Source organism: Oncorhynchus nerka, linkage group LG6 (genome assembly GCF_034236695.1).
Source record: "Oncorhynchus nerka isolate Pitt River linkage group LG6, Oner_Uvic_2.0, whole genome shotgun sequence".
NCBI classification, from domain to species: domain Eukaryota; kingdom Metazoa; phylum Chordata; class Actinopteri; order Salmoniformes; family Salmonidae; genus Oncorhynchus; species Oncorhynchus nerka.
The window spans coordinates 14,667,500-14,690,497 of NC_088401.1; the positions used below are offsets into that span (position 1 = coordinate 14,667,500).

Here is a 22,998-nt window from a genome sequence, read left to right on the forward strand (position 1 = left end):
TCAAGGACTTCTCTCTCTCTCTCTCTCTCTCTCTCTCTCTCGCTCTCTCTCTCTCTCTCTCTCTCTCTCTCTCTCTCTCTCTCTCTCTCTCTCTCTCTCTCTCTCTCTCTCTCTCTCACTGTCTCACTCTGACACATCTACCCCACTCCCTTTCCCAGTGGAACAAGCTTTGAACAAACTGAACTGGCGGCAAAATGTCTTGTGGTATTCATGCACATGCGCAGTCTCTCTTCACACCTCATCCCCTCACAACCCCTAGCACCCCCTAACCCCCTTCAATCCCTGTTTGCCGTTGGTTACTAACATTAACCTCGGACCCCCTATTTACTCTACACCAGTGTTCTTCACTCTCAATCCTGGAGAGCTACGGGACTATGCAGGATTTTGTTCCAGCCCAGCACTAATAAACCTAATATCCTCAAATCAATGGTTCATTACACCTTGCAGGTGTGCTGTTTGTTAGTGTTGGGCTGGAGCTAAACCCTACACCAGCCTGTATCTCTCCAGGACCCATGTTAAGTTGTGACTCCTGTCTTTAGACCCAGGAGTCAGGTGAAGCCGGGTAGTGGCTGGTCTCGTAGTTGAGTTCGGAGTAGGGCCGGGATGCAGAGTAGAAGTCCACATAGTTGCCAGTGGACTTAAGGCCAAGGTGCATCCGGAGGTCCGTGGCGACCTGAGACGGGGGCTGGGGGAGGGGCTGATCTGGAGGCACGAAGAAGGAGTCATCCAGCATGCGGCCAGGGTTCTGCGGAGGGGGGAAGGAGGGAGGGAGGGATGGAGGGAACGTGTCGTAGTCTTTTAGGGGTGTAGAGGAGCAGTCTGCCTGAGGGGCCATGGGCTGGGGAGGGATCTGGAAAGGAAGTGAAAACACAGAGCTGTTTAAGATGGGATGGGACGTAAAAATATGTGTGTGTCTGTGTGTGTGTGTGTGTTGTATGTGTGTGTGTGCGTGTGTGTGTGTGTATGTGTGTGTGTGTGTGTTGTATGTGTGTGTGTGTGTTGTATGTGCATGTACTTATGTGTGTGCGTGGGTGGGTGGTTGTGTGTATGTGTGTGTGCATGTATGTGTGTGTGCGTGTGTGTGTATATGTATATGTGTGTGTGTGTGTGCATACGTATGTGTTTGTGTCTGTGTATATGTATATATATGTGTGTGTGTGTGTGTGTGTGTGTGTGTGTGTGTGTGTGTGTGTGTGTGTGTGTGTGTGTGTGTGTGTGTGTGTGCGTATGTGCAGCAAATGTCTTGTTAACAAACTGTAGTTTTGGCAAGTCGGTAAGGACATCTACTTTGTGCAGGACACAAGTAAATTAACCAACAATTGTTTAGACAGATTATTCCACTTATAATTCACTGTATCACAATTCCAGTGGGTCAGAAGTTTACATACACTAAGTTGACTGTGCCTTTAAACAGCTTGGAAAATTCCAGAAAATTATGTCATGGCTTTAGAAGCTTCTGATAGGCTAATTGACATCATTTGAGTCAATTGGAGGTGAACCTGAGGATGTATTTCAAGGCCTACCTTCAAACTCAATGCCTCTTTGCTTGACATCATCGCAAAATCAAAAGAAATCAGCCAAGACCTCAGAAAAAATTTGCAGACCTCCACAAGTCTGGTTCATCCTTGGGAGCAATTTTCAAATGCTTAAAGGTACCACGTTCATCTATATAAACAATAGTGTGCAAGTATAAACTCCATGGGACCACGCAGCCGTCATACCGCTCAGGAAGGAGACGTGATCTGTCTCCTAGAGATGAACGTACTTTGGTGTGAAAGGTGCAAATCAATCCCAGAAAAACAGCAAAGGACCTTGTGAATATGCTGGAGGAAAAACGTACAAAAGTATCTATATCCACAGTAAAATGAGTCCTATATCAACATAACCTGAAAGGCCGCTCAGCAAGGACGACGCACCTGCTCAAAAACTGCCATAAATGAGCATGACTACGGTTTGCAACTACACATGGGGACAAAGATCGTGCTATTTGGAGAAATGTCCTCTGGTCTGATGAATCAAAAATAGAACTGTTTGGCCATAATGACCATCGTTATGTTTGTAGGAAAAAGTGTGAGGCTTGCATGCCGAAGAACACCACCCCAACCGTGGTAGCATCATGTTGTGGGGGTGCTTTGCTGCAGGGGGGACTGGTGCACTTCACAAAATAGATGACATCATGAGAGAGGAATATTGTGTGGATATATTGAAGCAACATCTCAAGACATCAGCCAGGAAGTTAAAGCTTGGTCGCAAATGGGTCTTCCAAAGGGACAATGACCCCAAGCATACTTCTAAAGTTGTGGCAAAATGGCTTAAGGACAACAAAGTCAAGGTATTGGAGTGGCCATCACAAAGCCCTGATCTCAATCCTGTATAAAAGTTGTGGGCAGAACTGAAAAAGCGTGTGTCAGCAAGGAGGCCTACAAACCTGACTCAGTTACACCAGCGGTCAGGAGGAATGGGACAAAATTCACCCAACTTGTTGTGGGAAGCTTCTGGAAGGCTATCTGAAATGTTTGACCCAAGTTAAGCAATTTAAAGGCAATGCTACCAAATACTAATTGACTGCATGTAAACTTCTGACCCACTGGGAATGTGATGAAAGAAATAAAAGCTGAAAGAAATCATTCTCTCTTCTATTATTCTGACATTTCACATTGTTAAACTAAAGTGATGATCCTAACTGACCTAATACAGGGAATCTTTACTAGGATTCAATGTCAGGAAATTTTGAAAAACTGAGTTTAAATGTGTTTGGCTAAGGAGTATGTAAACTTCCGACTTCAACTGTATGTGTCACGCCCTGACCTTAGAGCCTTTTTATTTCTCCATTTGGTTAGGTCAGGGTGTGATTTGGATGGACATTCTAGTTTCTCTATTTCTTTTTTGGCCTGGTATGGTTCCCAATCAGAGGCAGCTGTCTATCATTGTCTCTGATTGGGGATCATACTTTTTTCCACCTTTGGTTTTGTGGGATCTTGTTTTTGTGTAGCTGCCTGTGAGCAGCCCAGAACGCCACGTTTCGTTTGTGCTTGTTTGTTTTTGTTTGAGTCTCAATTTATTAAAATATGTGGAACTCTACGCACGCTGCGCCTTGGTCCGCTCATTCCAACAACGAACCCTGACAGAATGTACATGTGTGTACATGTGTATGTGTGTGTGTTTGTTTGTGTGTATGTATGTATGTATTCGTGTGTGTGTGTGTTGTGTAATATTAGTAGTGTGTGTGTTATAATATTAGTAGTGTGTGTGGTGTAGCTCACCTGGTTGTGTTCGATCTCGTCATTAGTAGTAACATAAGAGTTCCGGAACAACGTGGATGTTCCACAGGAGATTCTGACTGAAAGAAGAGAGCGAGGTTGTCAGACAGAGAAAGAGGAGAGAGAGAGGGGGGAGAGGGGGAGAGAGAGGGAGGGTGGGGAGAGAGGGGGAGAGAGAGCGAGGTTGTCAGACAGAGAAAGAGGAGAGAGAGAGAGGGGGGGGAGAGGGGGAGAGAGAGGGAGGGTGGGGAGAGAGGGGGAGAGAGAGCGAGGTTGTCAGACAGAGAAAGAGGAGAGAGAGGGGGAAAGAGAGGGGGAGAGAGAGGGAGGGTGGGGAGAGAGGGGAGAGAGAGACGGGAGAGAGAGAGGGAGGGTGGGGAGAGAGGGGGAGAGAGAGCGAGGTTGTCAGACAGAGAAAGAGGAGAGAGAGAGGGGGAGGAGGGGAGAGAGGGGGAGGGTGACAGACAGGGGGTGAGAAAAAGGGGGGGAGAGAGAGAGAGAGAGAGAGAGAGAGAGAGAGAGAGGGGGTGTCAGAGAGAAAGAGAGGGGGTGTCAGACAGAGAGAGAGAGAGACAGTGGAGAGAGTAAGAGGGAGGGGGCGAGTGAGAATGACAGAAAGAGATATATAGATAGAAAGTAATAGTCTGTTATTTCTCTCTCCTTCACACACACACCTGCCATGATGTCTTTTCGGGAGGTGTGCTCTCCTTTGTTGTCGTGGAAACCTGCATTGGTTGCTGTGGAGTCGTATTCGGTCTTGCGTTCTTTCATACTCATCATCTCTCTGGGAGAGGCCGGTGCGCTAACTGTAACACACACACACACACACACACACACACACACACACACACACACACACACACACACACACACACACACACACACACACACACATTATTCATCATTATGTATGTTTAGTGTGACAGCATGAAGGTCGTATCCTGCCATAGTAGCACACAGTAATCCTCTGATCACGCTTAATCACGCACACACACACACACACACACACACACACACACACACACACACACACACACACACACACACACACACACACACACACACACACACACACACACACACACACACACACACACACACACACACACACACACACACACACACACACACACAGGCCACATTACAGTCCCCTGAAAATGCTTACCTACAAACTACAGTCTATAATACTGTTTACCTACACACTACAGTCTATAATACTGGTCTATAATACTGTTTACCTACATACTACAGTCTATAATACTGATACCTACACACTACAGTCTATAGATCTGCTTACCTACACACTACAGTCTATAATATTGGTATATATACTGCTTACCTACACACTACTGTCTATAATACTGCTTACCTACACACTACTGTCTATAATACTGCTTACCTACACACTACAGTCTATAATACTGGTCTATAATAATGTTTACCTGCACACTACAGTCTATAATGCTGTTTACCTACACACTACAGTCTATAATACTGTTTACCTACACACTACAGTCTATAATGCTGTTTACCTACACACTACAGTCTATAATACTGGTCTATAATGCTGTTTACCTAAACACTACAGTCTATAATACTGTTTACCTACACACTACAGTCTATAATACTGGTCTATAATAATGTTTAGCTACACACTACAGTCTATAATACTGTTTACCTACACACTACAGTCTCTAATGCTGTTTACCTACACACTACAGTCTATAATGCTGTTTACCTACACACTACAGTCTATAATACTGGTCTATAATACTGTTTACCTACATACTACAGTCTATAATACTGATACCTACACACTACAGTCTATAGATCTGCTTACCTACACACTACAGTCTATAATATTGGTATATATACTGCTTACCTACACACTACTGTCTATAATACTGCTTACCTACACACTACAGTCTATAATACTGGTCTATAATAATGTTTACCTGCACACTACAGTCTATAATGCTGTTTACCTACACACTACAGTCTATAATGCTGTTTACCTACACACTACAGTCTATAATACTGTTTACCTACACACTACAGTCTATAATACTGGTCTATAATAATGTTTACCTACACACTACAGTCTATAATACTGATCTATAATAATGTTTACCTACACAATACAGTCTATAATAATGTTTACCTACACACTACAGTCTCTAATGCTGTTTACCTACACACTACAGTCTATAATACTGGTATATAATAATGTTTACCTACACACTACAGTCTATAATAATGTTTACCTACACACTACAGTCTATAATGCTGTTTACCTACACACTACAGTCTATAATGCTGTTTACCTACACACTACAGTCTATAATACTGTTTACCTACACACTACAGTCTATAATAATGTTTACCTACACACTACAGTCTATAATACTGGTCTATAATAATGTTTACCTACACACTACAGTCTATAATACTGGTCTATAATAATGTTTACCTACACACTACAGTCTATAATGCTGTTTACCTACACACTACAGTCTATAATACTGGTCTATAATAATGTTTACCTACAGACTACAGTCTATAATGCTGTTTACCTACACACTACAGTCTATAATACTGGTCTATAATAATGTTTACCTACACACTACAGTCTCTAATGCTGTTTACCTACACACTACAGTCTATAATAATGTTTACCTACACACTACAGTCTATAATATTGGTCTATAATACTGTTTACCTACACACTACAGTCTATAATACTGATCTATAATAATGTTTACCTACACACTACAGTCTATAATAATGTTTACCTACACACTACAGTCTCTAATGCTGTTTACCTACACACTACAGTCTATAATACTGGTATATAATAATGTTTACCTACACACTACAGTCTATAATACTGGTCTATAATAATGTTTACCTACACACTACAGTCTATAATGCTGTTTACCTACACACTACAGTCTCTAATGCTGTTTACCTACACACTACAGTCTATAATGCTGTTTACCTACACACTACAGTCTATAATACTGGTCTATAATACTGTTTACCTACATACTACAGTCTATAATACTGATACCTACACACTACAGTCTATAGATCTGCTTACCTACACACTACAGTCTATAATATTGGTATATATACTGCTTACCTACACACTACTGTCTATAATACTGCTTACCTACACACTACAGTCTATAATACTGGTCTATAATAATGTTTACCTGCACACTACAGTCTATAATAATGTTTACCTACACACTACAGTCTATAATACTGGTCTATAATAATGTTTACCTACACACTACAGTCTCTAATGCTGTTTACCTAAACACTACAGTCTATAATAATGTTTACCTACACACTACAGTCTATAATATTGGTCTATAATACTGTTTACCTACACACTACAGTCTATAATACTGTTTACCTACACACTACAGTCAGTCTATAATAATGTTTACCTACACACTACAGTCTATAATATTGGTCTATAATACTGTTTACCTACACACTACAGTCTATAATAATGTTTACCTACACACTACAGTCTATAATGCTGTTTACCTAAACACTACAGTCTATAATACTGGTCTATAATAATGTTTACCTACACACTAAAGTCTATAATACTGGTCTATAATAATGTTTACCTACACACTACAGTCTATAATAATGTTTACCTACACACTACAGTCTATAATGCTGTTTACCTACACACTACAGTCTATAATACTGTTTACCTACACACTACAGTCTCTAATGCTGTTTACCTACACACTACAGTCTATAATACTGGTCTATAATAATGTTTACCTACACACTACAGTCTATAATACTGGTCTATAATAATGTTTACCTACACACTACAGTCTATAATGCTGTTTACCTACACACTACAGTCTATAATACTGGTCTATAATAATGTTTACCTACAGATTACAGTCTATAATGCTGTTTACCTACACACTACAGTCTATAATACTGGTCTATAATAATGTTTACCTACACACTACAGTCTCTAATGCTGTTTACCTACACACTACAGTCTATAATGCTGTTTACCTACACACTACAGTCTATAATACTGGTCTATAATAATGTTTACCTACACACTACAGTCTATAATAATGTTTACCTACACACTACAGTCTATAATGCTGTTTACCTACACACTACAGTCTATAATACTGGTCTATAATAATGTTTACCTACACACTACAGTCTATAATACTGGTCTATAATAATGTTTACCTACACACTACAGTCTATAATGCTGTTTACCTACACACTACAGTCTCTAATGCTGTTTACCTACACACTACAGTCTATAATGCTGTTTACCTACACACTACAGTCTATAATACTGGTCTATAATACTGTTTACCTACATACTACAGTCTATAATACTGATACCTACACACTACAGTCTATAGATCTGCTTACCTACACACTACAGTCTATAATATTGGTATATATACTGCTTACCTACACACTACTGTCTATAATACTGCTTACCTACACACTACAGTCTATAATACTGGTCTATAATAATGTTTACCTGCACACTACAGTCTATAATAATGTTTACCTACACACTACAGTCTATAATACTGGTCTATAATAATGTTTACCTACACACTACAGACTCTAATGCTGTTTACCTAAACACTACAGTCTATAATAATGTTTACCTACACACTACAGTCTATAATATTGGTCTATAATACTGTTTACCTACACACTACAGTCTATAATACTGGTCTATAATAATGTTTACCTACACACTACAGTCTATAATACTGATCTATAATAATGTTTACCTACACACTACAGTCTATAATAATGTTTACCTACACACTACAGTCTCTAATGCTGTTTACCTACACACTACAGTCTATAATACTGGTATATAATAATGTTTACCTACACACTACAGTCTATAATACTGGTCTATAATAATGTTTACCTACACACTACAGTCTATAATGCTGTTTACCTACACACTACAGTCTCTAATGCTGTTTACCTACACACTACAGTCTATAATGCTGTTTACCTACACACTACAGTCTATAATACTGGTCTATAATACTGTTTACCTACATACTACAGTCTATAATACTGATACCTACACACTACAGTCTATAGATCTGCTTACCTACACACTACAGTCTATAATATTGGTATATATACTGCTTACCTACACACTACTGTCTATAATACTGCTTACCTACACACTACAGTCTATAATACTGGTCTATAATAATGTTTACCTGCACACTACAGTCTATAATAATGTTTACCTACACACTACAGTCTATAATACTGGTCTATAATAATGTTTACCTACACACTACAGTCTCTAATGCTGTTTACCTAAACACTACAGTCTATAATAATGTTTACCTACACACTACAGTCTATAATATTGGTCTATAATACTGTTTACCTACACACTACAGTCTATAATACTGTTTACCTACACACTACAGTCTATAATAATGTTTACCTACACACTACAGTCTATAATATTGGTCTATAATACTGTTTACCTACACACTACAGTCTATAATAATGTTTACCTACACACTACAGTCTATAATGCTGTTTACCTAAACACTACAGTCTATAATACTGGTCTATAATAATGTTTACCTACACACTACAGTCTATAATACTGGTCTATAATAATGTTTACCTACACACTACAGTCTATAATAATGTTTACCTACACACTACAGTCTATAATGCTGTTTACCTACACACTACAGTCTATAATACTGTTTACCTACACACTACAGTCTCTAATGCTGTTTACCTACACACTACAGTCTCTAATGCTGTTTACCTACACACTACAGTCTATAATACTGTTTACCTACACACTACAGTCTATAATACTGTTTACCTACACACTACAGTCTATAATGCTGTTTACCTACACATTACAGTCTATAATGCTGTCTACCTACACACTACAGTCTATAATACTGTGTACCTACACACTACAGTCTATAATACTGGTCTATAATAATGTTTACCTACACACTACAGTCTATAATACTGTTTACCTGTACACTACAGTCTATAATACTGGTCTATAATAATGTTTACCTACACACTACAGTCTATAATAATGTTTACCTACACACTACAGTCTATAATACTGGTCTATAATAATGTTTACCTACACACTACAGTCTATACTAATGTTTACCTACACACTACAGTCTATAATACTGTTTACCTACACACTACAGTCTATAATACTGGTCTATAATAATGTTTACCTACACACTACAGTCTATAATGCTGTTTACCTACACACTACAGTCTAAATTACTGTTTACCTACACACTACAGTCTATAATACTGGTCTATAATAATGTTTACCTACACACTACAGTCTATAATACTGGTCTATAATAATGTTTACCTACACACTACAGTCTATAATGCTGTTTACCTACACACTACAGTCTATAATGCTGTTTACCTACACACTACAGTCTATAATGCTGTTTACCTGCACACTACAGTCTATAATACTGGTCTATAATAATGTTTACCTACACACTACAGTCTATAATAATGTTTACCTACACACTACAGTCTATAATACTGGTCTATAATAATGTTTACCTACACACTACAGTCTATACTAATGTTTCTACACATACAGTCTATAATACTGTTTACCTACACACTACAGTCTATAATACTGGTCTATAATAATGTTTACCTACACACTACAGTCTATAATGCTGTTTACCTACACACTACAGTCTAAATTACTGTTTACCTACACACTACAGTCTATAATACTGGTCTATAATAATGTTTACCTACACACTACAGTCTATAATACTGGTCTATAATAATGTTTACCTACACACTACAGTCTATAATAATGTTTACCTACACACTAAAGTCTATACTGCTGTTTACCTACACACTACAGTCTCTAATGCTGTTTACCTACACACTACAGTCTATAATGGTGTTTACTTACACACTACAGTCTATAATACTGTTTACCTACACACTACAGTCTATAATGCTGTTTACCTACACATTACAGTCTATAATGCTGTTTACCTACACACTACAGTCTATAATACTGTTTACCTACACACTACAGTCTATAATACTGTTCACCTGTACACTACAGTCTATAATACTGGTCTATAATAATGTTTACCTACACACTACAGTCTATAATAATGTTTACCTACAAACTACAGTCTATAATACTGGTCTATAATAATGTTTACCTACACACTACAGTCTATAATACTGTTTACCTGTACACTACAGTCTATAATACTGGTCTATAATAATGTTTACCTACACACTACAGTCTATAATAATGTTTACCTACACACTACAGTCTATAATACTGGTCTATAATAATGTTTACCTACACACTACAGTCTATACTAATGTTTACCTACACACTATAGTCTATAATACTGTTTACCTACACACTACAGTCTATAATACTGGTCTATAATAATGTTTACCTACACACTACAGTCTATAATGCTGTTTACCTACACACTACAGTCTATACTACTGTTTACCTACACACTACAGTCTATAATACTGTTTACCTACACACTACAGTCTATAATACTGGTCTATAATAATGTTTACCTACACACTACAGTCTATAATACTGGTCTATAATAATGTTTACCTACACACTACAGTCTATAATGCTGTTTACCTACACACTACAGTCTATAATGCTGTTTACCTGCACACTACAGTCTATAATACTGGTCTATAATAATGTTTACCTATACACTACAGTCTATAATAATGTTTACCTACACACTACAGTCTATAATGCTGTTTACCTACACACTACAGTCTATAATACTGGTCTATAATACTGTTTACCTACACACTACAGTCTATAATGCTGTTTACCTACACACTACAGTCTATAATACTGTTTACCTACACACTACAGTCTCTAATGCTGTTTACCTACACACTACAGTCTATAATGCTGTTTACCTACACACTACAGTCTATAATACTGTGTACCTACACACTACAGTCTATAATACTGTTTACCTGTACACTACAGTCTCTAATGCTGTTTACCTACACAGTAAGGTCTATAATACCGGTCTATAATAATGTTTACCTACACACTACAGTCTATAATACTGTTTACCTGCACACTACAGTCTATAATACTGTTTACCTGCACACTACAGTCTATAATACTGCTTACCTACACACTCTTATCAAGTACCTACTTCACACATTACATATACTGCTAACCTGCACTTTATTAAACCGGCCAGATCATAGAAGACTTTTAAATAGCAGGTTCAACCGAACAGAAACATACACAACTTACATGACTAAAACAACAGAGGACAGGAGAAGAGTGGAGAGGAATGTTTAAGACAAACCCTGCGACAGCTCTGTTAAACGCATCATAAACACTGTAACAGAACACCCGGCCCTTCACTGCTAGATCTGGTTATCCCTGAAGACCAGGTCTGAGTGCTATTAGCATGGTACACTGAGCGCCCAGGCACTCAGAAATGTTGCACAGACAAACACACACTCACTGGTAACCCCAGTTCAGTTAATGTCACATTTGCTCCTGACACAGCCCCTAGTGGTCATCCGGTGTCTGCTTGACCTGCAGCATTTCCCCCAGTACACACACACAATCTCTCTCTCAATCTCTCTCTATCTCCATCTCTCTCTCTCTCTCTCTCTCTCTCTCTCTCTCTCTCTCTCTCTCTCTCTCTCTCTCTCTCTCATTCTGCCACTTCCACTCTGCCAGATCGTAATCTCTGCTCATTTTCCCACCCTGACTATGGCTCCTGTTCCACATCTCACCACCCTGCTACCCTGTTCTGGACTCACCACACCACCACTCCCTTGGATTCCCCTCCAGACCTGTTTACCCTGTCCCAACCCAGCACACTCCAACCTCAGCCTTCACCACCTGTCCCTACCCAACCCAGCACACTCCAACCTCAGCCTCCACAACCTGTCCCAACCCAACCCAGCACACTCCAACCTCAGCCTCCACAACCTGTCCCAACCCAGCACACTCCAACCTCAGCCTCCACAACCTGTCCCAACCCAGCACACTCCAACCTCAGCCTCCACAACCTGTCCCAACCCAACCCAGCACACTCCAACCTCAGCCTCCACAACCTGTCCCAACCCAGCACACTCCAACCTCAGCCTCCACAACCTGTCCAAAGTCCCTCCTCTCCACCCGGGAGCCGTTTGTTCCTACTCCAGAGCGCTACGATGGCAATCTCGAGCAACAGCCCTACTCTTATGCTAGTGAACGAGCTAAGATCATGTTTTTGATTGGTTGCCTCTGTGGAGCAACGCTTTCCTGGGCCACTGCTGTGTGGGAGAGACAGTCACCCATTTGTTCTCCTATAGTAGATTCACGGAGGAAATGAGAAGATTTTTGACCACCCAGTTTGCGGAAATGACGCTGCTAAACGACTCCTGTGCCTCCGTCAAGGCTCCCAGATTGTTGCTGAAATGGCACGTGAGTTCCGCACCCTCGCAGCAGAGTGCGGCTGGGATGAGGAGCCTCTTCAGGAGGCATTCATGAACTCACTCACTCAGACTGTATCCCAACCCCAGGCATGTTCTGAACCTGAACCCATGCAGCTCGGCCGTACCCGTCTATCTCCAGAGGAGAGGAGCGGCGTGTCGATACTAGGAGCTGTCTATACTGTGGCGAGGTTGGTCACCTGGTTTCCACTTGTTCCCTGCGTCCAGTAAGAAGAGGCTCGGGTGATATGGGGAAAATACTATTGGGTCAAATTGTCTGCCCATCTTCCACCAGACCAGGACAACCAGGCCAACCTTGTGTGGCAGAGTCAGGCTTTTCCTCTAGCTGCTCTTATAGATTCAGGTGCCGAGGAGAGCTTTCTGGATCGAGGTGTTGTCAACCAGTTGGGCCCGGACACGGTTCCTCTTAATTCACCTCTTGATGCCTACGCTCTCAATGGTAAGCTTCTCTTCCATGTCTGTGAGAACCGTTCCAGTCATCCTGCGTCTCTCTGGTAATCACCAAGAAAAGATCAGTTTCCACATAATCGACAGTCCCTGTTCTCCTCTGGTTCTGGGCCATCCATTGTTAAAACTACACAACCCACAGATTGACTGGACCACCGGGAGGGTTACTACTTGGAGTACATTTTGTCATTCCAAATGTCTACATTCTGTTCTACCACCTGCCTTGTCTGTACCCCAGTCCATTCCAGAACCCCCGGGACCTGTCTTCTGTTCCTCCAGAGTATAACAGTTGAACTCTTGTGTTCCATAAGCACCACACCCCATCTCTGCCGCCTCATCGCTCGTACAACTGTGCCATTGACTTCCAGCCTGGAGCTCCCCTCCCCAGTAGCAGGTTGTATAACCTTTCTCGCCCCAGATCTAAGAATACCAAGCCTGACGCCTTCTCCCGTCAGTTCACAGCAGACAACACAGGTACTGAGCCAGAAACCATTAAGCCATCCTTCTGTATTGTTGCTGCTGCCTCCTGGGAGATCGAGTCCCGTGTTCGTCAGACTCAGCTGAACCAGCCTGATCCAGGAAGCGGTCCTTGTAAGGCTCTGTTTGTGCCAGATTCAGTTCGCTCTGACATTCTTCAGTGGGCCCATGCTCACCTCACCTGTCACCCTGGCATGAACGGGACTATCGCCTTCCTGCAGTAGTGATTTTGGTGGCCCACCATGGTGGCTGCTCGGTCTGTGCCAGGAACAAAACCTCCACCAAACCTATGTCCGGTCGGCTTCGCCCTCTTCCCATACCCAGTCGCCCCTGGTCACATATAGCTCTGGACTTCGTCACTGGCCTTCCTCCAGCTAACAATAACTCAGTCCAGGACCACAGGCGCCGTTGTCATTGCACCTGGAGGAGGGACCGATCTTTTCTTTGTGCCTCCGCCAGGACCCAATCTCAAGCTAACCATCTCCGTGCTTCAGCTCCAGTCTACACTCCAGGTCAAAAGGATTTCCATACCTCCCTGTGTTACAATGAATACCTTGGTTCATTCATCTGTTTCCTCATCTGAGTCTGCTCTTTGGGATCCCCTGTGCTGCTCCGCATAACAGTTAAAAGCCATGTGCTCTCTCTTTTTTGTGTGTGTAGAATTCTGCATGCAGAGTCTCAATTTGGTGTTTGTCCCATGTTGTGAATTCTTGGTTGGTGAGCGGACCCCAGACCTCACAACCATGAAGGGTAATGGGTTCTATAACTGATTCAAGTATTTTTTTGCCAGATCCTAATTGGAATGTTGAATTTTATGTTCCTTTTGATAGCATATCTTGCCTTGTCTCTCAGATCATGCAAAGCTGTTGAATCTGACAATCAATCTTAATGGTTGTACAGTCGTCTCAAATAAAACTGTGAAGGACCTCGGTGTTACTCTGGACCCTGATCTCTCTTTTGAAGAACATATCAAGACTGTTTCAAGGACAGCTTTTTTCCATCTACGTAACATTGCAAAAATCAGAAACTTTCTGTCCAAAAATGATGCAGAAATTAATCCATGCTTTTGTCACTTCTAGGTTAGACTACTGCAATACTCTACTTTCCGGCTACCCGGATAAAGCATTAAATAAACTTCAGTTAGTGCTAAATACAGCTGCTAGAATCCTGACTAGAACTCACAAATTTGATCATATTACTCCAGTGCTAGCCTCCCTACACTGGCTTCCTGTCAAGGCAAGGGCTGATTTCAAGGTTTTACTGCTAACCTACAAAGCATTACATGGGCTTGCTCCTACCTATCTCTCTGATTTGGTCCTGCCGTACATACCTACACGTACACTACGGTCACAAGACGCAGGCTTCCTAATTGTCCTTAGAATTTCTAAGCAAACAGCTGGAGGCAGGGCTTTGTCCTATAGAGCTCCATTTTTATGGAATGGTCTGCCTACCCATGTGAGAGACGCAAACTCGGTCTCAACCTTTAAGTCTTTTCTGAAGACTCATCTCTTCAGTAGGTCGTATGATTGAGTGTAGTCTGGCCCAGGAGTGTGAAGGTGAACGGAAAGGCTCTGGAGCAACGAACCGCCCTTGCTGTCTCTGCCTGGCCGGTTTCCCTCTTTCCACTGGGATTCTCTGCCTCTAACCCTATTACAGGGGCTGAGTCACTGGCTTACTAGGGCTCTTTCATACCGTCCCTAGGAGGGGTGCGTCACTTGAGTGGGTTGAGTCACTGATGTGATCTTCCTGTCTGGGTTGGCGCCCCCCCTTGGGTTGTGCCGTGGCGGAGATCTTTGTGGGCTATACTTGGCCTTGTCTCAGGATGGTAAGTTGGTGGTTGAAGATATCCCTCTAGTGGTGTGGGGGTTGTGCTTTGACAAAGTGGGTGGGGTTATATCCTTGGCCCTGTCTGGGGGTGTCATCGGATGGGGCCACAGTGTCTCCTGACCCCTCCTGTCTCAGCCTCCAGTATTTATGCTGCAGTAGTTTATGTGTCGGGGGCTAGGATCAGTTTGTTATATCCTGTGTGAATTTAAGCATGCTCTCTCTAATTCTCTCTTTCTTTCTTTCTCTCTCTCGGAGGACCTGAGCCCTAGGACCATGCCTCAGGACTACCTGACCTGATGACTCCTTGCTGTCCCCAGTCCACCTGGCTGTGCTGCTGCTCCAGTTTCAACGGTTCTGCCTGTGATTATTATTATTTGACCATGCTGGTCATTTATGAACATTTGAACATATTGGCCATGTTCTGTTATAATCCCCACTCAGCACAGCCAGAAGAGGACTGGCCACCCCACATAGCCTGGTTCCTCTCTAGGTTTCTTCCTAGGTTTTGGCCTTTCTAGGGAGTTTTTCCTAGCCACCGTGCTTCTACACCTGCATTGCTTGCTGTTTGGGGTTTTAGGCTGGGTTTCTGTACAGCACTTTTAGATATCAGCTGATGTACAAAGGGCTATATGAATAAATTTGATTTGATTTGTGGAAGTTACCTGTGGCGGTGATGTTTATGCCGGGGTATGTATCGTTTTTTGTGTGCTCTAGGGCAACGGTGTCTAGATGGAATTTGTATTTGTGGTCCTGGCGACTGGACCTTTTTTGGAACACCATTATTTTTGTCTTACTGAGATTTACTGTCAGGGCCCAGGTCTGACAGAATCTGTGCAGAAAATCTAAGTGCTGCTGTAGGCCCTCCTTGGTTGGTGACAGAAGCACCAGATCATCAGTAGACATTTGACTTCAGATTCTAGTAGGGTGAGTGCTGCAGACTGTTCTAGTGTCCTTGCCAATTCGTTGATATATGTTGAAGAGGGTGGGGCTTAAGCTGCATCCCTGTCTCACACCACGTCCCTGAGTTTTTTGTTTGCTAATTTTAACCACTTGTGTTGTTTGTGTCCATGGTTTTTATAATGTCGTATATTTTTTCCCCAACAACACTTTACATCAATTTGTATAGCAGACCCTCATGCCAAATTGACTTGCAGGGTGAATACGTGGTCTGTCGGACAGTTATTATTATAATTTTTATATTTTTTTGGGGGGGATGACAATGTGACATCTGCTCGGTACTGTCAGGGATTTCCTCCTCTTCTTCCGAAGAGGAGAGGCGAGAAGGATCGGAGGACCAATATGCGGCGTGGTAAGTGTCCATGGTTCTTTTAATACGTAAATGTACACATGAACACTACAAAACAATAAACATGGAAAACCTAAACAGTCCTATCTGGTGCAAAGACAGAGACAGGAACAATCACCCACAAACACACAGTGACACCCAGGCTACCTAAGTATGATTCTCAATCAGAGACAACTAATGACACCTGCCTCTAATTGAGAACCATACTAGGCCGATACATAGAAATACCCAAATCATAGAAAAACAAACAGACTGCCCACCCAACTCACGCCCTGACCATACTAAATAATGACAAAACAAAGGAAATAAAGGTCAGAACGTGACAGTACCCCCCCCCCTAAAGGTGTGGACTCCGGCCGCAAAACCTTAACCTATAGGGGAGGGTCTGGGTGGGCGTCTGTCCGCGGTGGCGGCTCTGGCGCGGGACGCGGACCCCACTTCACCATTGTCTTAGTCCGCTTTATTGTCCGCCTCCGTGGCTTTCTAACCATGGCCACCCCTCTCAATGACCCCACTGGACAGAGGGGCAGCTCGGGACAGAGGGGCGGAAGCTCTGGACAGAGGGGCAGAAGCTCTGGACAGAGGGGCAGGGGCTCTGGCGCCTCTGGGCTGAGGGGCTCTGGCGCCTCAGACTCCGGCAGCAGCGCCGGACAGGCGGGAGACTCCCGCAGCAGCGCCGGACAGGCGGGAGACTCCGGCAGCAGGCAGCGGGAGACTCCCAGGACAGGCGGGAGACTCCGGCAGCAGCGCCGGACAGGCGGGAGACTCCGGCAGCAGCGCCGGACAGGCGGGAGACTCCGGCAGCAGCGCCGGACAGGCGGGAGACTCCGGCAGCAGCGCCGGACAGGCGGGAGACTCCAGCAGCAGCGCCGGACAGGCGGGAGACTCCGGCAGCAGCGCCGGACAGGCGGGAGACTCCGGCAGCAGCGCCAGACAGGCGGGAGACTCCGGCAGCAGCGCCGGACAGGCGGGAGACTCCGGCAACGCTGGGCAGGCGGGAAGCTCCGGCAAAGCTGGAGAGGAAGGCTCTGACAGCGCTGGACTGAGTAGCTCTGGCGCCTCTGGACTGAGGGGCGGGAGCTCTGGTAGCGCCGAACAGGCGGGAGACACCGGCTGCGCTGGAGAGGAGGAAGGCTCCGGCAGTGCTGGAGAGGCGGGAGCCTCTGTAAGGATGAGCCGGAGAGACAGCCTGGTGCGGGGGGCTGCCACTGGAGGGCTGGTGCGTGGAGGTGGTGACGGATAGACCGGACCGTGCAGGCGCACTGGAGCTCTTGAGCACCGAGCCTGCCCAACCTTACCCGGTTGAATGGTCCCGGTCGCCCTGCCAGTGCGGCGAGGTGGAATAGCCCGCCCTGGGCTATGCAGGCGAACCGGGGACACCGTGCGCAAGGCTGGTGCCATGTAAGCCGGCACAAGGAGACGCACTGGAGACCAGATGCGTAGAGCCGGCTTCAAGGCACTTGGCTCGATGCCCACTCTAGCCCGGCCGATACGCAGAGCTGGAATGTACCGCACCGGGCTATGCACCCGCACTGGGGACACCGTGCGCTTCACAGCATAACACGGTGCCTGCCCGGTCTCTCCAGCCCCCCGGTAAGCACAGGAAGTTGGCGCAGGTCTCCTACCTGGCTTCACCACACTTTGGGGCTGCCTCTCGGGCTTCCTTGCCTTCCGTGTTCCCTCATATCGCCGGCTCCTCTCTCTGGCTGCCTCTGCTCTCCTAGCTGCCTCCACCTGTTCCCATGGAAGGCGATCCTTTCCCGCCAGGATCTCCTCCCAGGTGTAGCAACCCTTCCCGTCCAATACATCGTCCCATGTCCATTCCTTTTTGCGCCGCTGTTGCTGTTCCTGCTGCTGCTGCCTCTGTTCCTTCTCCTGCTGCTGCTTTTGCTGCAGCTGCTGTTTACCACGCCGCTTGGTCCTGTTAAGGTGGGTGATTCTGTCAGGGATTTCCTCCTCTTCTTCCGAAGAGGAGAGGCGATAAGGATCGGAGGACCAATATGCGGCGTGGTAAGTGTCCATGGTTCTTTTAATACGTAAATACGTAAATGTACACATGAACACTACAAAACAATAAACATGGAAAACCTAAACAGTCCTATCTGGTGCAAAGACAGAGACAGGAACAATCACCCACAAACATACAGTGACACCCAGGCTACCTAAGTATGATTCTCAATCAGAGACAACTAATGACACCTGCCTCTGATTGAGAACCATACTAGGCCGAAACATAGAAATACCCAAATCATAGAAAAACAAACATAGACTGCCCACCCAACTCACGCCCTGACCATACTAAATAATGACAAAACAAAGGAAATAAAGGTCAGAACGTGACAGGTACATTGTTTTCACTGACGAAATTAAGAGTCTGCTGATTTTCCCAAGGTTGCTGTTGACGCATAGCCCATGGTAGTTATTAGGGTCAAATATTTCTCTCCACTTTCTCTCAGTCCTTGTTTCCAAATTATGGGGAAGATGCCAGAGCTAAGGATGATGTTAAAGAGTTTTAGTATAGCCAATTGGAATTTGTGGTCTGTAAATTGTATTATTTCATTGTGGATGCCATCAACACCACAGGCGTTTTTGGGTTGGAGGGTTTGTATTTTGTCCTGTAGTTTATTCAATGTAATTGGAGAATCCAGTGTGCTCTGGTAGTCTTTAGTAGTTGATTTTAAGATTTGTAATTGATCATGTATATGTTTTTGCTGTTTGTTCTTTGTTATTGTGCCAAAATCGATTGGAGGAGTGGTTTACCCATACATCTCCATTTTGGATAGATACCTCTTGTTTGTTTAGTGTTTTTAAATTTTCCCAGAAGTGGTTAGTCTATGGACTCTTCAATTACAATGAGCTGATTTGTGACGCGAAGTTCATTTTTCTGTAGTGTATTTCTGTATTGTTTTAGTGATTCACCATAGTGAAGGCGTAGGCTCAGGTTTTCTGTAGTGTATTTCTGTATTGTTTTAGTGATTCACCATAGTGAAGGCGTAGGCTCAGGTTTTCTGTAGTGTATTTCTGTATTGTTTTAGTGACTCACCATAGTGAAGGCGTAGGCTCAGGTTTTCTGTAGTGTATTTCTGTATTGTTTTAGTGATTCACCATAGTGAAGGCGTAGGCTCAGGTTTTCTGTAGTGTATTTCTGTATTGTTTTAGTGACTCACCATAGTGAAGGCGTAGGCTCAGGTTTTCTGTAGTGTATTTCTGTATTGTTTTAGTGATTCACCATAGTGAAGGCGTAGGCTCAGGTTTTCTGTAGTGTATTTCTGTATTGTTTTAGTGATTCACCATAGTGAAGGCGTAGGCTCAGGTTTTCTGTGTCTCCATGCTTTTGGTTGGATCTGTTTCTCAATTTCTTTCTTAGGTTTTTGCATTCTTTATCAAACCATTTGTCATTGTTGATCATTTTCTCTGGTTTTCTGTTTGAAATGTATAGATTTGATGGGGAAACTGAGAAGACAAATATACGTTTTAGGTTTTCTACTGCCAAGTTTACACCTTCACTATTACAGTGGAACGTTTTGTCCAGGAAGTTGTCTAAAAGGGATCGAATATGTTGTTGCCTAATTGTTTTTTTTGTAGGTTTCCACACTACTTTCCTTTATATTACTCAGTTCCTTTGGCTATGACGCCTCATGACTGAGTATTGCTCTGTTCAAGTAGACTGTGATCTGATCCCAGTCCCAGGTTTCAGTGGGCTGACTGTGAACGCTCTGAGAGCTATAGGTGTACCTACCATAGCAGTCCAATCGAAGCCTACCATTGACCATGTACATTCCCAGCGTGCGACAGAGCTGCAGGAGTTGTGACCTGTTTTTGTTGGTGATGTGTTTAAGCATTTCAGTCAATAGAGTCCAATCCAATGTGGATAATGAAATCCAGTTTACTTCAGTAGTAATAATAATAATAATAGAATCATGTATACAGTTACAACACTACTGCTGTTGTATTGTGGAAACTTAGGTAGATACATTTAATTAAATAAAAATATGAATATATAAAAAATAATGGAGAGTAAATAATCAACATAATGTACATGGATGATGGCTACACTATGTATTACTTGTAAGTTAGATACAATGTACATACTTCAGGGAACAAATGGTCATGGGAGGTCCCTCAGGCTATGGAAATCCTATATCTGGCAGTAATATTTGCGTTTTCTCCCAGAATAATTCACAGCTTTATGTCGTTGGTAAATGCCCAGAAGTTGGGAATTGATTTAGATATTTTCTTCAAAAGATATTTGCTTATTTGGGAGTATTTCTCACAGTAGAGGAAAATGTACATCTCTGTCTCTACCTCCCCTGTGGTGCAGTAGACCACATAGATACTCCTCTTGGGTTAGCCATGTCTTTGTGTGTCTCCCTTTTTCTATACCCTATTAATTGGTGGTCGCTGAGCCTTTATTTGCTCAGGATCAGTTTCTGTTTTGTATCTCTGAGAGAGTAGAGATATTTTGTCAATTAGTATTCTCTGTTGAGGGTCAGATAGCAATTTAGTTCATTCTGTGTTTTGGTTTCATTTTCCCAATTAGTCTAATAGGAGGATTTAGTTTCTGTAACAATTTGATAGATATTCCTGTGTGTTTGGATAGTAGGGTTGTTTAATGGTTTTAACAGCTGACATAAGGGACTCTTTTCAGGGCTCAGCTCTTGGGTTTCCAGCGCTTTGAATTGTAAGGATGTTTGGGGGCTTAATTTCAAATGGTGCCAACATTTTAGTATTGTTTTCTTTATATTTACAATTCAAAGGACTCTTCTGAGTTCCTCTCTGCATTATTTGGTACTTTCTTTGGATATTTTGGATAATTTGTCTCCCAATGCATTTAATCGTAAATAAAGGTTGGACTCCATACCTCGCTTCCATATAGTTCAATTGATCTAATTACACTATTGAATATTTTGCACCAGATTTGGATAGGAATATTTATTTTTGTGAATATTATTTTAAAATGCTTTGCAGACTTTTTCTTTTGATGCATTCACTGCTAGACCAAATCCACCAGAGACGCTGCTTTTATAGAAACATAGCCACCCCGAAAAATCTATTTTTGTGGATATAATTTTGACAAACACCCAATGGAATCAGTAGGGGTTCAAACTGTAGAACCCAGTTCCTACATTTTAATATACAAATTGATTTTATTGAACAAAACTATGCTATATTTGATCTCTGGGACAAATCAGAGCAAGATTACTGAATGTAAGTACATTATTTACCATCAGTCAGAGGTGAATGTATCAAACCAGTTGCCGTGAAAAAGTTTTTTGTTGTTGTGCACTATCCTCAAACAATAGCGTGGTATTTTCTCACTGTAACAGCTTCTGTAAATTGGACAGTGCAGTTAGATTAACAAGAATTTAAGCTTTCTGCCCATATAAGACATGTCTATGTCCTGGGAAATGTTCTTGTTACTTACAACGTCATTCTAATCACATTAGTGCACGTTATCTCAACCGGTGGAGGGACACCGATCCCGTAGAGGTGAAAACCTTTGGATGATGTCTACAACAGCACCCCTTTGCTTTATGACAGGTGACAGTATTAATACGCATCACTGCATCCTGGATCAAAAGGTTGGCTGGGATTGGCTAAAGACCCATAGGTCACTTCCTTACTCCCTCTTTGTTTACAAAGCTCTATGGACGCAAGCTTTCCGACTGACCTTAACTTCATTGTTGAAGTATAAAAACATGATTTACAAAACATGTTCACAGGGTTGGTTAACTGTTGAGGATCCTCGATGGCACCACTGAATTAGGTAAATCCACCTTTACTTTTTAAGATTGCAATTTGCAGATCTCATTAAAATGTGATGCTCTGGAGCCTCTCGGGCAGTTGAGTGTTGTTTGAGGACCTAGTAGCTGAGAAATTGAACTGTTCTTTATGATGGTGTTTTTGGCATATGTGTGTGTATTTTAACATGTATTTATGCATGTGTATTTTTAATTGTATCTCAATGTGTCTTGTGTACCAGGGATCACCTGGAAATGAGACCCTCGGTCTCAGTGTTGACTTCCTGTTAAAATAAATGTTCAATAAAATAAAATCTCTCTCTCTCTCTGACTGCCCCACCTCTTTCTCTCTCTCTCTCTCTGACTGCCC

At 42.7% G+C, this 22,998-nt stretch overlaps 1 protein-coding gene across 1 annotated transcript in view; it reads right to left on the reverse strand.

Moving 5' to 3' along the window:
• Positions 1 to 535: 535 nt before the first annotated feature.
• The window catches only part of LOC135572049 (catenin delta-2-like), a 368,899-nt gene continuing 346,436 nt past the window's right edge, over positions 536 to 22,998 (reverse strand). The window contains exons 20-22 of the mRNA XM_065019050.1: positions 3,935 to 4,066; positions 3,264 to 3,340; positions 536 to 850 (exon numbers count right to left, since the gene is read on the reverse strand). Coding sequence (XP_064875122.1) covers positions 536 to 850; positions 3,264 to 3,340; positions 3,935 to 4,066 — 524 coding nt within the window. The remainder of the gene's footprint in view (positions 851 to 3,263; positions 3,341 to 3,934; positions 4,067 to 22,998) is intronic.